This window comes from Hetaerina americana, unplaced genomic scaffold (assembly GCF_022747635.1).
Source record: "Hetaerina americana unplaced genomic scaffold, ioHetAmer1.1.p SCAF_115, whole genome shotgun sequence".
Classification (NCBI taxonomy): Eukaryota; Metazoa; Arthropoda; class Insecta; order Odonata; family Calopterygidae; genus Hetaerina; species Hetaerina americana.
In genome coordinates this window covers 860,792-877,895 of record NW_027286237.1, presented here as the reverse complement: position 1 = coordinate 877,895, position 17,104 = coordinate 860,792, and the positions used below count along the sequence as shown (strand labels likewise).

The following is a 17,104-nucleotide window of genomic DNA, read 5'->3' as shown; positions in this document are numbered from 1 at the left end:
ATTATGTTAAATTATTTTCGATAAACAAATCATTAACGAATGAATCTGCCTATTTTTTCCATCAAAGCAATATCTTAATTAGTTAATAAATGGCAAAGTGTGACAAGAAGAGATTTGCAGAAGAGCTGCTATTTAGCAACTAAATACCTAGTTTTTTAAGTCCCACAGTACAATACTCAACCCTATTTTTTCCAAAGCTAAAACTATATGTTCAATGAAAAACATAGGTATTTTGACAGATAACACACAAAAATTCATCTCAGCTAAACCATTTGAAATAAATAACAGTTTCAGGTTTAACTTCGTGGAATTCCTTCATGATGAGGGTAAAAAAAAAGAAACTTCGCACTTCCACATGAAGATTTAATATTTCACGACCATGGTTTCGATGCTGCGCATCATCGTCGGGTGGTGATGCGCGTGGGATCTGCAGCTAAACTGATTATGATGCGCAGCACCAGAATTACGGTCGTGAAATATTAAATCTTTATGTGGAAGTGCAAAGTTTCTTTTTTGACCCTCATCATTTGAAATAAGACCAAAATCTGATAACTATACAATTTCCCATTGCAATCTATGAAATACATTGAAGTTTCTGATTAATTTCCATTACTAATTATTAATAGTCAGATTTCCATAAATAATTAATAACAACTAAATTGAAATGACAAACATAAAACTCAACATCAATAAAATTGAAATAAAACTAGAGTTTAGTATTCAGTCTTATAGCTAAGACTGTTCCTTTGTTTCAAGAATGTTTCAAGCACAGTTTTAATATTACAAGCTATAAAATAGATATTTATTGACAGGAATAACCCTTTAACAATACATATAATCAACCATTTGCATTTCATGCAGTGTCTTTCTGTTTCTTTCCAGACGAGTTACAGATGAAAAACAGTGATAACCATTATCCTTTATGATTCGATACGTGGCATTTTGAATGGAAATAATTTTTCCTGAGGCTCAAATGCAAGCCAATGGATAATTTTTTTCATTACAAATTGGCACAAGAAAAAATTCAGGCAAATACAGGGCAAATTCCTTATGTTTACCCAATAGTTCCATATGCATGTCAACTAAAATGTACAAATATTACCTGATATTGTTAGTTGCCGCATCAACCTCTTCTTCTGCTGCAGCCAACTCCTTCCTCAATTCATCCACTCGTACCCTGAGTCTTTTAACCTCGGCCTCATACTGCTCTGCCCTCCTAGCACCATGGGCAGCTTCTGTGGATCGTTCACGGACTACTGCTTTCAATTTAGAATGAGCAATTTTGAGTTCCTCCAATTCCTGAGAATGGAAAATATAATGAGGAGAAAAAAATGGCGTGGCATGGGTTTTAAACAGCACAGGAAAATAATAAATAACACACTTAAAATATTTCATTAAAATCCAAAAAAAGGTCTAAATTACCCTTTGTTACAGCCCTTAAAACAGCATGCATAAGTAAACAACATGCGGCTGACCTTATTATAGAAATAAATGTGGTCAAACCAACTTACTAAGTCAATTAATTTTATAATATTCCAGTTACAGTAATGCCTAACCACCTTAGTTTTGTCAGCAATTTCCTGCTGCAACTGTTTGATCATTTCTGCTTGAGCTGCAGCTGTGGCTGCTGCAGATGATGTGGATGAGGAAGAGGATGTTGAAGAACCAGTGGAGAAGGGAGGTGAGCTGACAGACGTCCCATGCCGGGTGGATCTCGAACCATCCTTACTCTTCTCCTTCTCACCGCCCTTTGTCTCCACACTCCCTAGGCCACTGTCCATCCTTTCCATGCGCTCTAGCAGATCCCGCAGCTCAGAGCGCAACCTACGGTTCTCCCTCTCCAGAGCCTGCTTGTCAGATTCCAGTCTTTCTCTTCTGCCCCACTCAGAGGCATTCTCCACCTGCAGTCTCTCCAACTGTAATTACAACCACACCCCATAGTTCACCAACCACACACATAAAACTGTAAGCCCATGAATTAAGAAATCAGAGAGATGAGAAATTTCTTAGGTTTCATCATAATTTTTATTCGGACTCGAAACATATAAGAGGTGGTCAAACATTATTATCTCAGTGAGTCCATTTTGCAAATAAGATTTAAATTGACCAAAATTGCAGAGCCACAGAAAATAATCTTTAAAATTTTCAGGATGTCAAATCACTACAACAATTTGCCTCACAAATTAAAAAATATTTTCTGGATTTTTTTTTATTTCGTTGGTTCATTGAAATCATAACAAAATAAATAGCTTTACAAAAACATACCAAATGCTACTAAATGCATAAGATTTTACTTAATTTTAATTTTTAGACTATAATTGAAGAAGAGAGGCACAAAACTGTAAAAATAATTCATGTACACAAGCAGGCATAATTCATATTTCTTATGTCCCTTTTGCCTGCCTTCTTACGATAAAAGGAGGGGAAATTCATTCGAGAATTGTAAATGTGTACGTGCACTTTTCTCCTTTAATTTCCACCATGAAGGCACAGGTGGCCAAGTTTAAGCATGGCCTCTAAGATGATCCACATGAATGATGTCGGAAAAGAGCAAAAAAACACCAGAACTCATTGAGAGAAAGCACAATATGATTTTGGAAGATCAGGGTACAGAAGTGAGTGAAACTGCTAATACTGTAGGGATATCAACATAATGCTTCCGTTACATTTTGCACAAGTAATTACACAAGACAAAACTTTGAATGAAATGGGTGCCACAGTCATGCTCATTGTGGATCAAAAACGCATTTGGGTAACACTTCCCAAGCAGGGCATGGCTTGCTTTAATAAAAACCAGAGTGATTTTCTGCATCGCTACGTGACAATGGATGAAACGTGGACTAAGCATTACACCCTAGAATTGAAACCGCAATCCATGCAGAGAACAGAGGCTGCTTCTTCTGCTATGAGGAAGGCAAAGCCCGTGCCATCAATGGAAAAGGTCATGGCATCAACTTTTTGGGATGCGAAAGGAATTCTGTTGATTGACAATCTTGAAAAAGCCAAAAAATAACAGGGGAATACTATTCTAAACTTCTGAAGAGACTGGGCGCAAAAATTCGTGACAGCAGACCCCGCTTCCAGACGAAAAAAACCATTTTCCATCAGGACAATGCACCTACCCATTTAAGTGTCTTGGTGATGGGAAAATTGAAGGAATTGCAATATGTAGTGCCGAAACATCCACCCAATCCCCATATTTGACTCCCTCAGACTTCCACCTCTTCTGAAAACTCAAAAGTTGCCTAACTGGGTCAACCTTTTTGTCCAATCAAGAATCGATTGCGGTTACAGACGATTACCTTGTAGCACTTAAGGAAGAACAGTACAGAGATGGGATAATGGCACTGGAACATTGCTGGATGAAATATTAACAGCAATTCTACTTAAAAATATAACTTCTTGGAAAATATAAATTGTCATTTTCATCATTAGGCTGAGAACTTTTCAGATCACTCTCATACTTCAAATTAAGGCTACCTGATACAAAAAAAATCAAAATTAATATCTGTAATGTACAACATTATGTACATAAGGATCAATTAATATGCCGAATAAATTTTATTCAGATATCTCGGTTATTTCTCAACTATTATGATTTAAAAACAATACTCCTGCACATTAAAATAATTCAATTCTTAAGTCCTAATTCTATTCATGCTGATTCTTTTCCTCCTTCACACTCCCAGATTTCTACTATCTAATACTGCCTCCAGCATCCCAATATCTCCAGCAGTAAATTGTATTGCCTTTGAATTTTCCCAAAAGCCATATCCAGAACTTCATTGCTGGTTTTCCTTTCCGTCCATTGTACTTTCTCAATTCTTCTCCACACCCACATCTCAAAAGCCTCCCAATCTCCGCTTATCTTTTTGCATCGATGAGCAAGTTTCCAAGATTTACAAAACCATGCTCCATATCAGAGTTTTCACTGGTATTTTTTTTTACATCTAAACCTAAGGTACCTGTCATCAACTCCCACCTCTTTGCAAATGGTTCTTAAACTAAGGCTATTCTTCTTTTAATGTCCTCAATACTTATCTCACCTTCTAACACACTTCCTAAAAAGGTCAACTGTTCTGATTTATGTTCCCATATTTTCATGTTTATCTTTTCCTTTCTTTTTCTTGAGAGAATCTCATCACCTTCCAAAAAAAACCAATAGCTTCAGACGCAACTTTAAGGAAGTGATTTTATTTAGAATGAAAAAAGGTAACTTAGCAGGGATGAATGAGTTACCAGCCACATATGCTTAAAAGCTGCCAGAAATTACCAAACGACAAAATAAAATCAAATTAATAAAAAATGATTACAGCAGTATACCATCACCAGATCCACCTCTTATCAAGCATAATAATTAATTTGATCTTTGAAACAGGGTTTCATTTCCCAAAAAATATAAGCATTCATAACATGGTTAATATGTAATCTATTAAAATCAAATAAAAAAACTCACTTCAGCTCTCAAATCTGCAAGCCTCTGTTCATCTACAAATTCAACAGAGAGGTTAGCACTGCCCCCTACATTATCACTTTCTAGTCTCTCATTTCCCTTGGAGTTTCTGCTCACCACACCTGACCACATGTCTTCCTCCAAGTGAGACTTGCTTGGCTGTTGGCCCTCGGCCAGCATTTTTCCTTGGTCACCAGAGTCCTCCCTTGAGGCAAGCAATGAAATTCTAGTCCACATAGGGGAGCAAAGAGAAAGAGTGTTATAAAACTGTCATTAGATGCACTTTTTTCACATAAAACAAACACGAATATTTTGTGATAAAGATAGAAGCACATTTTTTTTATTTCATCAACTTCACAAAAAATACCAGTAAAATATCCTAATGAGTAGATATGCAAACTAAACTGAACATACATGCATGTACCAAAAATCAAAAGGATTCGAAAGAAATGATTTTAAGGTACATTTGAATATTTTTAGTTGAAAAATTGAACCACCAAGGTGATCTTTTCAATATATGGGTCATTTATCTTTGACAGAATATGGGAAATGCAGAACTATTTTTGAAAATGGTGTCATCTTAGTATTTGGTAATTTAAGTACATGAATGAGTGCCTAAGGTATGCACTATGTATGAGTGCCTGGTATGCATTCAAGTGAACCAATGCCAACCCAATTTCATGGCACAGTGAGTCACATTCAGGGAGTAGGCAGAGGGTAGTCCTTGGTGCTATTTCCGACAGCACACTAGTCACCTCGGGGAAGTGTAATCAGGCCGCTGCTTTTCTTGATTTTCGTTAACAATTTGAATCGCTAAGTGAAAAGTAAGAGTAGGATGTTCATGGATGACACAGTGATCTATCGAGAGATATCTGGGGATGAGGATCATTTTATTCTAGCGCAGGATTTAGATTGCATCACTAAATGGTGATGTTCTTAATGGGGATTGTCATTGAATTATAATAAATGTTAAATTTCTTTAAAAGATCAACAGGATTTGCTTACCAATTAGCTGGAGTTGACCTAGAAGTAGTTGATACGGTAAAATACCTAGGCATTACATTCACTAAAGACAACTTGGGGGACTCACATTTATAAAGTCTGCGGACAAGCATATCAAAAAATTGGGATTTATTAGACACATTGTCAGCAAAAGTGAGTTGAAGGTCAACGAACGTTGTTACCATGCCCTTGTAAGGCCTCATTTAGAATACGCATGTAGCATATGGGATCCGAGTGAAAAAGCTCGCTTTCGGGAAATTGAGGAGGCTCAACACTGGGCAGCCTGTTTTGTTAAAAATTCTTACAATAAAACAAGAAGCGTCACTGAAGTGCTAATTGATTTGGGATGGGATTCATTAGAAGAGAGACAATTCAATGCAAGATTGAAACTACTAAGTAAATTCAGATCCGCATGTTTCAGTACTGAGGTCTTGCAAATTATTCACACTCCTACATACATTGGTCGCTTGGATCATGTATATAAAATTCGGGAAGTAGATGCCAGAACCAGCAGACTCAAGGACTCCTTCCCCGGACAAAACGGGATAGCAACTGCAGGGTTATAGATAGCAAAAATTCCACTTGCCACCCTCAGTGTCTAGGGAATAATTAGTTCTACTCAATTGCATGCTCTTTCACTAACCTTGTGTGTTTTGTTGTCAAAACCTATTCTTTCTGAATGACCTCATTAGTGTTCTTTCTTTTCATCTGTTTTTAAGTCTCCCCTTCAATCCCTCGTCCCTCTCCGTGGAGGGACCGGCCTGCTACCTAGAACATTGGGTCGCATTCCCTGCCTTTCACAGTTTCCTTGGGGGAGAAAGCGTTTTGTGTTGCTGGTTCATGTGGTGGTGGATTTTTGCCTTCTTGCTTGTTGCATCCTGGGGTGCAGTTGTTTGTTGGTTTATGGTATGTGTTTGCATGAGTGTTGGATAAAGGTATTTTTGCATGAGTGTGCGCACCGGTGTGGATGTAGTTTTCCATGTTGTTGTTTTTACATGTGGTATTGTTCTTTTTTATGGGTGGTGACATAACACCCCCCACCACATGCCCTTACAGCAGCTTGTGGGGTATTATGTAGATGTAGATGAGTGTAAAGAAAAGGACTCAATGTGACACCATTATCATTGCAAATTATCACACAAGTATTGCCAATCTCCACAACACTATCAAGTTGCAAAAATTAACACCTATAAACCTGTTACCAAAGACAATGCCATTCAGGACCAAATTTACACGGGGAGCAAAGGAAAATCCTTTATTTTCTATTTGTAAAAAGTAAAAGACCAAAAAAGACCAATGGACCAAAAGAGATGAGTACGAGGCATTTCAATAACTTTCTAGGTCCATAAACAATACTAGCATTATCAGATACTTGAAATGTAACTTAAAATAATTCCTATAAGGAAAAGTGAATTACTAAATTAGAATGACAGGATAAGGAAGGTGAAATTGACGGAAAGGAAAACAAATGAGGAATTTCTAGGTATGGTGGGTGAGGAGAGGGGATTGTTGCAAGAAATCATATGAAGCAGGAAAAATGGATGACAAGCAAATTGATTGGCAGTGGGATGCTAAAGCCTGCGATAGAGGGGAGAAAGTTAGGCAAATGAGAAAAGGGTAGGAATAAGATAGGGATATTGGACAGGATGAAGGGAGGAAGGAAGTATACAGAGATGAAGAGGGGCCTATTGTAGAGTAAAATGTTAGGTTGGGTTTTGTTGGGCAAAACAAAATATTTATTTAGTACTTGTATCCATCAAAAATCTAACTTAACCGGTAGATTGCCTAATAAAATAATCCTAAATATTATATTTCATTGAGGATTGTACATTTCATGGAATGTAGGCGCAACTGCGTGCATTTTCATTTTTTTAACTTGTCTTACTCTTCATGTATATGTTGACACAATGAATAAATATTATTATTACATTAACTAGAAGTTTACTAACCCATTGGACTTTAGCCTACCGAGATGCATTTATGGATGCAAATGTGCTAAAATGGCAAACATGACTTTATATTTAAGTTGAAGACTATACAAAAGCATCAGGGGTTAAGTCCCTGTTTGCGATCCTAATAAGATAAGACTTTAACGTCTTATCTTATTAGGATGCACTGGTAAAGAAAGTCAAATACAGATGAGGACAAATCCAGCCCGCAAGTTGCTGGCCTACTCAAATTAAAAAAATATGGATGGATGCATGATTAGAAGGCTAATTGATACCATCATAAACATACAGAAAAAAAATTAGCTGCAAATTCCATAATTTTAAATCTCTTTTCTAATTTGAAAATGACGACTAAAAGGGCAATATTTTTGTTCTTTCTTACTTAGTAAAATACAGAGGTTATACAGTACCAACCGCTAAATAAGAAAGTTCCATAAAATTGATACAAAAAATTTGAATTTGGTGCCAATCACTTCAGTGGTATTCTATTACAATATTCTCTCTCATAAACTGAGAAGAACTTTAAAAAGTTATCAGTGATGTGAATTTCCCATACTACTTGAGTTTTCCATATTTTCAATCCTTTCAGGGGCGTATCACTTTCCCAGGAAAGAACATATAATAACTGCCACATTTAATCGGATTTTGGACCATTGGTCATGCAAAAGATCTTGGAAATGAAACTCCCACTTCCCCTGATTATTCCCTCTTGGACAAAGTCTCCTTATCTTCCAAATTTTTCCCTCATTTGCATCCATCAAAAGCATTGGGAGCTTCATTTTTAGTTTCCCAAAGGATACTATGGACATCACTTACTTTTTCCTCCTGGAAGATTCTACTCGATGGCCGCTTCGAGAGTGGAGCTTGGAGGATCTCTCGTGTGTGCGCTTGGTGGGAGACAGGGGTCCTTCACAGAACACGTCCCCACCACCTCCGTCCTTGTCAATGCTCGGCTGTGCCAACATCCCCCCATCTTCCCCACGCATCACGTCGACGCACTTACCCTCCCCTCCCCCTTCCGAGCCCTCTTCTGATGCCATCCTGGGAAGGACGTACTCTTCTGCGGCATCTGCCTCACCCGTATTGCTCCGGCGTCCACGTGTGCCATGGTGCCGACTGCTCCCACTTGTCCTCGTCCGCTCTGATCCCCCGTCCCTTGAGCGCATATGCACTATCGCCTGCCTCAGGCGCTCCACCTCCTTTGACAGCCTCTCCTTCTCCTGCTCCAGCTCTGTCTGGTTCCTTCGGAATGCATTGGTCTCCTCCAGAGCAGCCTCCAATTTTGTGCGTAGGATCTTGTTCTCCTCACGGGCCTTGTTGCGCTCATTGCGTACCTTCAATGACATGATAGGTACGGAGTGGCAAAACATTAACAAACCACATGGAAAAATAAAAAAAGATACTCCAACAGTGCCTTTGCAAGAGTATTTGATACCTTTTTAACAGTTGTCATATGTGCGAGTATGACTCACTGGGAGCACTCAGTGAAGACTGAACCGATTCAGGGCATCAGTGCAAGGATCAACAGAGCGATGAGGCAAGAGGCCATTGATTATCCTAAATGGGAAAGCCCAGAGTTCAGACCTACAGCAATATCCAAAAGGGGGTGGGTAATGATAATGCTCCTGGGTCAACAGCGGAGATGATCCGGCAGTTGGTGACTGGTAAATGTCTGCGGCGGAGGTCCGCCTAATAAACACCAAGTTACGTTGCAATTTTAACTCCTCATGCACCCAAAATACATTAAACAAGGATCAGTCACTAAACGATCCCCTCTTGTCACACTCTAGACTGCTCAAGCACAGCAGAGAATTTGGTGTCAGGTTTTGGAGTCGGGTGGAGCATTCTCCATGGTAGTCTTTCTCAACCTCCAGGAAAATCTTTGCTGGAGACCAGCATCGCAGTCCAAGGAGTTATATACTGAGGCACCAGAGGAAACCCACGAAGTTGGGAAGCAGAGCAACGTCAAAGGGGTGATGATGCATCTCTGTGGATCTGGAGATTGGAGGAAGGAGAGCATTGCAGACCAGGGAGAATCCAGACAAACAAGGATCAATCCCCCTCAAGATACCGAGAGCAGAAGACTGCCAGAGTTAGTCACACTAATTTCTTTTCCAAAAAAACTCTTCTCTGTACTTCATTGTCAAGTGTGGCAGGAATTTTGGAAGATAATGGCATCAAACAATGATGGCTGAGCACCACAGGTGCATGAGTATTGTACTATTTCCATGGCTATAAAACTGATTTCACACACATTTGAGGGCAACATGAAAAGGTTAAAAGAATTTTCGGAAAATGTAGATATAACGCTGGAACTAGCAAATCCAAATGATCAAGGAAAAGTACTTAAATTTGTACAGCCAAGATAAATGGTGACGCACAATCCAAATTAATGGTGAGAAACAAGACCCATAAGTGGCCTCAAATCAGGGCTACTTTAGAAGAAAATTATGAATCACAGCATACACTTGATTATTATGCGTAGAATGGTTCAATGCTAGGCAGCTGGAGAGAGAAGGTATTTGCCAGTTGGGCAAGCCATATTGACGGCATGCAAATGGACTTATGAGCATCCGCTGCCAGAGTTGTCAGAGGAAAGTATGCAGCCAGAGTCGTAGCGCTAGTGAATCATTTTACCAAAACCTGCTTCATCCAAGGCTTAGCAAGCATGAGGATTCAGACTATTGTGCGAGGTAAGGGAAATGGCATCCTACTCCCAGAGGTCGTGGAGGTGTCTTGTGAAGAGGAAAGCACCATCCTGTCAGCTCAAGAGAAAGGAAGAACAGGTTGCTGACCCACTCCTCATTGTGTCAATTGCGGAACAGGTGGTCAGGCAACCTCACGTTGTTATTTTAAAAAAGCTCACACGAAGCCAAGTCAAGAACATAGATTAAGACATTAAATGGGGTGAGGTGTTTTAATTGTAACCATAACGGTTAACTAGCTAGCGATTGTGAGATGCCCCGCTGCAACGTGGCTGCCCATCACAAGGGGATCTTGACAAACCTAGGAGAGATAACGAGGGTGTTCAGACTCCGTTACTCATGGACGTGCGGTAGGAAGGAATGGGAAGAATTGGAATAAAAGGCGAATGAACTAAAATAAAGGGTTCTGTGATATAAAGGCATAAAGTAACCATAGTCCGCAAGCCTTGGACATGGTCACTTTCGAAGTGAATGAAAGTAAAAGTGTCGTCGTCAAATTTTTGGTTGATACTAGCATAGCCATTAGTTTAATACGGGTTGATGGGCTAAAGAAAGGGACAATGTATTATGAGGGGGATGAAATTGAGGTAAGAGGGACCAGTGATGAGATGGTTACCACTCTTATGGACCATAAAATTAAGGGTAATGACCAGAACCAAAGTGACATCTCACAAGTCCCGCATCATGGATGGGAAAAATAAATATTGGTGTGGAAGGCACTTTAGGTAGAGATTTCCTTGCTGACAAGGACAATAAGATTGTCTTCCCAGATAGAGTGATCCTGACAGGTGAAGTAGTTGTAGCATTTGATGACAGAAAAAAGGGAAATGAAAAAGATAGTACTTCAGAAATTGAGTAGACACTCCCCGAAAGACGTGAAATAATAGTGAAATGCCCCGCTGAAAGTGATAAGGAAGGAATAATAGAAAAAAGGAAACGTGCCCAGGAGAGCACTTAGCAGAATCACTCACCATAAATGACTGTGACAAATGTCTTACAAGTATGATTAAAGTAAAACAATGAAGAAGTTACATTGAAAATGCCTACAGTAAAGGTAAATAATTTGAAAACAAATGCCGAGTTTTATTCAGCCAAATCTTTGGCAGTAAATGACTGTGCAAGGGGTAGCACAAGTACAAAGATTAGTATTGACGATGAACTAGGGTTAATAATGTCAATTGACGACGTAAACTGCCTGCATAGAGGGATCAATGTGAAAGAGTTTGGTGATGATTAAACAGGGAGAGGATACTTTCCTCGAAACTAAGGATAAAGAATGTAAGTAGAGAAGAGAAAAGTAGTTTTTGAAGAGGCTATAACTGAGTTTACTGTTTTTCATGCCCTTGGAGATTTTCTCTCTTGCAATGATGCTGCTGCGCATGCAGTTGCCACACCTACATTGGGTGCAGCCAGTTTGACACATGTGAAACCTGCATGAGCAACTTTGCTCTAGGCTGCATGCTCTCATGGGGTCCCATTCGAGAAGACTACCGGATTGCCTAGGCCAGCAGAACGCTGAACAGTGCAGAGAAAAATTAATAAACCACTGAGAAAAGAGTTGTTGGCCATTATTTGGGGAACGAAATATTTCCGCCCCCACCTCTAAGGAAGACCTATTTGCAATGTAACTGATGCTACTGATGTGGATAATAAATGTAAAGGACTCCAGTTTCTGACTCATGAGATAGAGAATCAAGTTGGAAGAATGCAAGCATCACCTAGTATATAAAAAGGATGTTCTGACCTTTAACACCAATGCCCTCAGTCGGATTTATGCACTCACCGCAGACTGCAAATCCAAGCTGGTTAACCAACCAGACTGCGACGAGATCGCAGATGAAGGAGCGAAAGGAGTGGCATAGAATTTGAGTGAAGAAAAGGAGAGCCAAGAAATTGTGATAAACAAGTATATGGTTCAACTAAATATGCTTGATGGGTAACAGTAGAGCCACCAGTCCTGCAGCTTCTTGAGGCCAAGGTGGAAATAACTTTGACCAGAAGACACCTCTACAACAGGCATGGAAACTGTGGTCCATTAAGACAACTGAAAGATACCTTGTCAACACAACGTAATGGAAGCATGCAGAATAATTTCAACTGGCAGGTTCTTACTAACAGGAATATCATATACTTAAGTACTTTCTTAATGAATAAGGTGGTTTCTTCCAATATTCCAAATATGATTCAATCTTAAATACAAGGGTCTTACTTTGCTCCATTTCTCTCTCCAGTTAGCAGTACAGTCTGACCACCACCGCATTGTCTTTTCCATTTGGGCAGCCCTTGCTCTGGCCTCTTCAAGCTCCCTCTGCTGCAAGGCCTGAATTTAAAGGGAGATAAAATATTTTGGTCAGATTACAAATGCCAAGCACTAATCTGTACTTTCTTCTAGCTTCCATAGGATCAGAGCCCACTAGAAATCAGAGGATTCCAACACTGCTATTTCCTAAATTATTTTTAGGAGAAAAATAATTTCAAAAGCAAATGCTATCAACAAAATCACCCACTAATATGTACTAATGATGGTTAAATAAGTACTCAAAAAGACCAAGATAAAAATATGTAAGCTATCATGAGTAAACAACTTTTTTAAATAACAACGCAATAGAGAACAGCTGCAAAAATATCAATTTTTAACAAAAAGTAACATTTGACTTTTCCCGTAAGGATCCGGCTTACTAATAGTAAAATTTATTGGGAGAAATGTTATCTTTAAAAAGTGTATAAAAGAAATTGCTGAAGTTAAAAGTTTCAGATGCATTGGTAAACTTTTACAATGTCTCTTTCTTAACATTTATAACTTGTCTGGTTCACTCATGAGGTTTGGAAGCGTTTTTATGGCAATCAGCCTGTAAACATTAACATTTAAAAGATTCATCATTAAGACATAAACAACCGGGGATTCCAATTTTTACTCATAAAATTCAGTAAAAATCCCAATTAACTCTATTTCACCTTCAATCTGAATACTGTAATTAAGAGTAATCTCCACCCAAATTTTAAATCCGTTTACATGATATGAGTTTAAGAAAAAAGTATTAAATGTCAGTAATATGACCATATGTAAAAAATTCCACCATGGAAACTTCATTTACATCGATTAGCCTAGATTTCTTCGTTCCTATCCAGTTGTTTTATCCATTTAGGCACCCTATTTGATTGTGAATTTCTCATGGATTTAACTACTCACAGTTTATCAGGATTTTTCATGTTACCATCTGAGAAAATTGAAAAACACAAATTCATGAAGTTTAACATTACTATTTATCCATTCGAATATACTCAACTGCACTTGGCACACACGTTTTCTGAGTATCAAACAATAAATATTTCTATATATTACAGACTGAACTTAAAAAGATACCATTGACCATGCTGTAGCGGAATAAACAAAAGAAATGTATAACTTGGTTGAAAAATAATTACTGAAAATTACATAATACGTTAAAACGCAAACAGGCGACTGAGGGAAAACACCCGCATTCAATAAATAAAGTCGAGGAAAGGAAGGAAGGGAGCTTTAAGGAAGATAAATGAGAGATGCCAATTCTCCGCAATCAGTAGTAGCACCATTTGAGGCATAACTGAATAGTTGAACGGTCGTACTTAAACCGCGATACTTCATTTAAAATATTACATTTTTTGAGGTTTCAAAACGTGAAGCACTAAATTTGTTTGGTATTGACTAAATTTAAGGTAATTCATTCTTTTTTCTCAGCAAAATTGATTGTACTTCTCAACACTTCACACCGCAACTATTAAAAACATAGTCAGGAAAAAATACAACGACATTCACTAATTAAGTGTTGAAAAAGAGGGCGTTTCTATGACACAGAGAAAACACAAAAGTCTGACCTCTTTGCTCTCGAAATCTGCATCATATCTACTCGACGCAATGGACACCGAATCATGTTCACTTCTGGCATGTCTTCGTGAAGCAGTCCCACTTGAACCAGGTTGGGCCATTGTAGTCCACCTGTGTATTGCAATGACAAGACCTTATATTAGAATAAAATGTGCTTTCTTTGTTTTCATTTTCTGTGGAATCATGTTTAAACCAAGAAATTCAGTCATTTGGCTCCATGACAGCTTCAACAGATGTTGAAACCCATAAAAATTCAGAAGGGTTATTTATGCTTATCAATTTAATAAAAGCCACAGAAATGTGCCACTCGATGCAAGAAAATACACTATTTTACAAGCACTAAGGCAGTTAGTTCGCTCACTTCCCTGCTATTTTCTTATGTTATTTCAGAGTTCATTTTCACATTAACAATGAGAATGGGCACTTGAATAATTACGTACACTCAAGTTTCTTATCCATAGAAAAGCAACGTAGGACTAATTAACAGTTATTGTTAATAAACGTCAGTACACCGGCATTTTCCTAACCCACGCAGCAGTGTACATATTAACGATACATCGATATTATTGGTTTCGAAATCATATGGTACTATCGATATATCGTAGTGGCACCTCTATTTTTAACTCATTCCATTTTTTCCTAGGTCAACAAGCATATGATGAATTTGACATTTACCAAAATCTTCTAATTGTTAAGAAATCATTGCCGGAAGTTGAATAAATTATCCATATTCGTTAATTTGTCACTTCTAAGCAAAGAATGGCATATGCTATCCCGTAAAGAATTCCACACAATCATTACATAGAAATAGTTTGCCAGTTATTATCAGCAACTCTTATTAAGATGGTTTTTTACTTCTGTCGCCGCAGTCATCTTTCATTACATAGTAAAAAAAGAATAATCTGAAGATGCATACTCATTCACCATATCAAGGCTGTATGCTATCGAGAGGGAATATATATAATAATACATAATTTTGCATGAATTCAAAGAATTACAGAAGATGCCCTGACGGTAACTTTAACGGAGTCATTTGCTTATGACCTTTAAAATCCAACAACTACGACGGGTGAAAATCATCCATCTTGACCAGAATCCTGGTTTTTAATTTTTAGGGGACCTGCAACTCTCAAGTAACATTACTTATATTGGTCAGAATCTGAAAAATACTCCATAATAGTTAATACAAAGGATCATTTTTAGAATAAAGTAGAGCTACTTTCATACTGTGTGCGAATTCACACGTCAAGGCAAGTGGGCAAATTCATCCCCTTACGCCACTCAGAAAGTTTTACTGAATGGGTGAAGTGTTGAGAGTGTCCCGAGGCATAACCTGGCTAGAATCATAGTTTATGTAACCCTGCTTTTATGTTTTTTTAGCTTTTCTTCTGCTTGAGATTAAGTAAATATAATATATAATACAATGTAATACATATAATTTTAATATAACCACCTTCATTAACTTATGATTGATTCATATCCCATATTCATCACTCTACTTCTATAATGCACAACTCTCTGGCATACTGGCTAACTTAACGTTGATCATTCATTAATGTAATAGATTTTCAGAGTTCCCAAAATACTTTCACTACAGCCTTCAGTCCTTCCTCACCATATACATGCATATTGAAAAGAACAGGCGATTATGGGAATCCATGTCTTACTCCCCTACTTTGCACTGTCTGTTCCAATCCACATCTATGCAGTTGCAGACGCACTGGTTCCAAATAACTTGTCTATCCAGTATATTTCTATCTTTTGCAAAATATTCATTCATTTTCCCTAATTTATTCTGTCAAATGCCTTCTGAAAATCGATGAACCATGCAAATACATCCTGGTTGAACTCATTATTTTCCTTTCCACTAGTGACCTTATTGTCATGGCACCAAATATGAAATCAAAGTTAGAGAGCTATAATTCTGAAATAATATTTTTCACACAATGTTTTTCCCTTTTTTTGGGGTGGCATCAATTTGGATCTAAGAGTTTTCCGGCCAAATTCCTTTGTTATTATAAATGCTATTGAATGAGCTCATACAAACTCTTCCTTCTACATTTTCCTAAATCCTTGAGATTTTTTATAAGGATGTTACCTATTCCCACAGCCTTGAGTTCATTCTTAAAAATGGCTTTTCTATCTCACATTCAAGCACTCCTAGTCCTTAGCTGTCCCTGTTGACATCATATTGCCTTTATATAACCTAACTCTATGGACTATTATACTTATTATAGAGTTATTCTCTATTTCTTTTACATCCTACCTTACACTGCTTCTTCTTTAATGAATATTAACCTCTGAATCTCTAATATAATCAATGAAACGTCCCTTTGTACACCCTGTCAATTGCTTCTCTCTTGGCATACCATGCAAATTTCACTGTCTTTGAAAACTCTCCATATCCTCACACCACTCTTTCCACAGTTTCCTTTCCTTTATTAGTCTCTAGCCTAAGTTTATTGCTTACCTATGTTTACTTTTGTCTCTCAATTAGATACTCATGCTCTTCCATTTCCTTCTTTCATCCATCTTTCTAATGATAAATTTCTTGATTCATGCCTCCCAAACCTATTTCTATTAGCCACTACTTTTATTTCATTCATCACTTTCTTCATTTTGGTTTGGGCTACCCCACCTTTCTTCTACTGTACCCATCCCCTGATCTTTACTTATTTAATCTACTGTCTCTCAGTACTCCATCCTTTTCGTCTCACTTGTATTCTACATTCCATTTCCTTCTCACCATCATCCTCTTGAATTTAGTGTAGCACTTCTTGAGAACTTAATTGTGATCTGAATCTGCTCCTGGTGAGCTACACGAGTTGATCACACTATTCATAAATCAATGCCTAACCATAATATAATCTGATATCTCCATGTACCTCTGCGTATTTTCCATGCATGCCTATGTCTACTGTTGTGTTTAAACTATTTGCTAGTTAAAACTGACCAATTTCACCAGTAAAACTCCATAGTTCTCTCCCCCTAGTCATTCCTTTCTCCAAAATCATACTCTTCTACCTCACTCCCATCTTTCCCTTTGCCTAACACTGCATTCTAGTCCCTCATCACTATTATGGGTTTTCTTCCAGATACATTCATAATTATTTCATCAAACTGATCATAC

The 17,104-nt window shown here is 37.9% G+C and overlaps 1 protein-coding gene across 1 annotated transcript in view; it reads right to left on the bottom strand.

The window, feature by feature from the left end:
- Nucleotides 1-14,497, bottom strand: part of LOC139685477 (coiled-coil domain-containing protein 102A-like) — a 28,388-nt gene extending 13,891 nt beyond the window's left edge. Inside the window, exons 1-7 of the mRNA XM_071582497.1 lie at nucleotides 14,415-14,497; nucleotides 13,965-14,085; nucleotides 12,319-12,429; nucleotides 8,221-8,738; nucleotides 4,457-4,679; nucleotides 1,560-1,916; nucleotides 1,103-1,299 (exon numbers count right to left, since the gene is read on the bottom strand). Coding sequence (XP_071438598.1) covers nucleotides 1,103-1,299; nucleotides 1,560-1,916; nucleotides 4,457-4,679; nucleotides 8,221-8,738; nucleotides 12,319-12,429; nucleotides 13,965-14,075 — 1,517 coding nt within the window. The 5' untranslated portion in view covers nucleotides 14,076-14,085; nucleotides 14,415-14,497. The remainder of the gene's footprint in view (nucleotides 1-1,102; nucleotides 1,300-1,559; nucleotides 1,917-4,456; nucleotides 4,680-8,220; nucleotides 8,739-12,318; nucleotides 12,430-13,964; nucleotides 14,086-14,414) is intronic.
- Nucleotides 14,498-17,104: the final 2,607 nt, after the last annotated feature.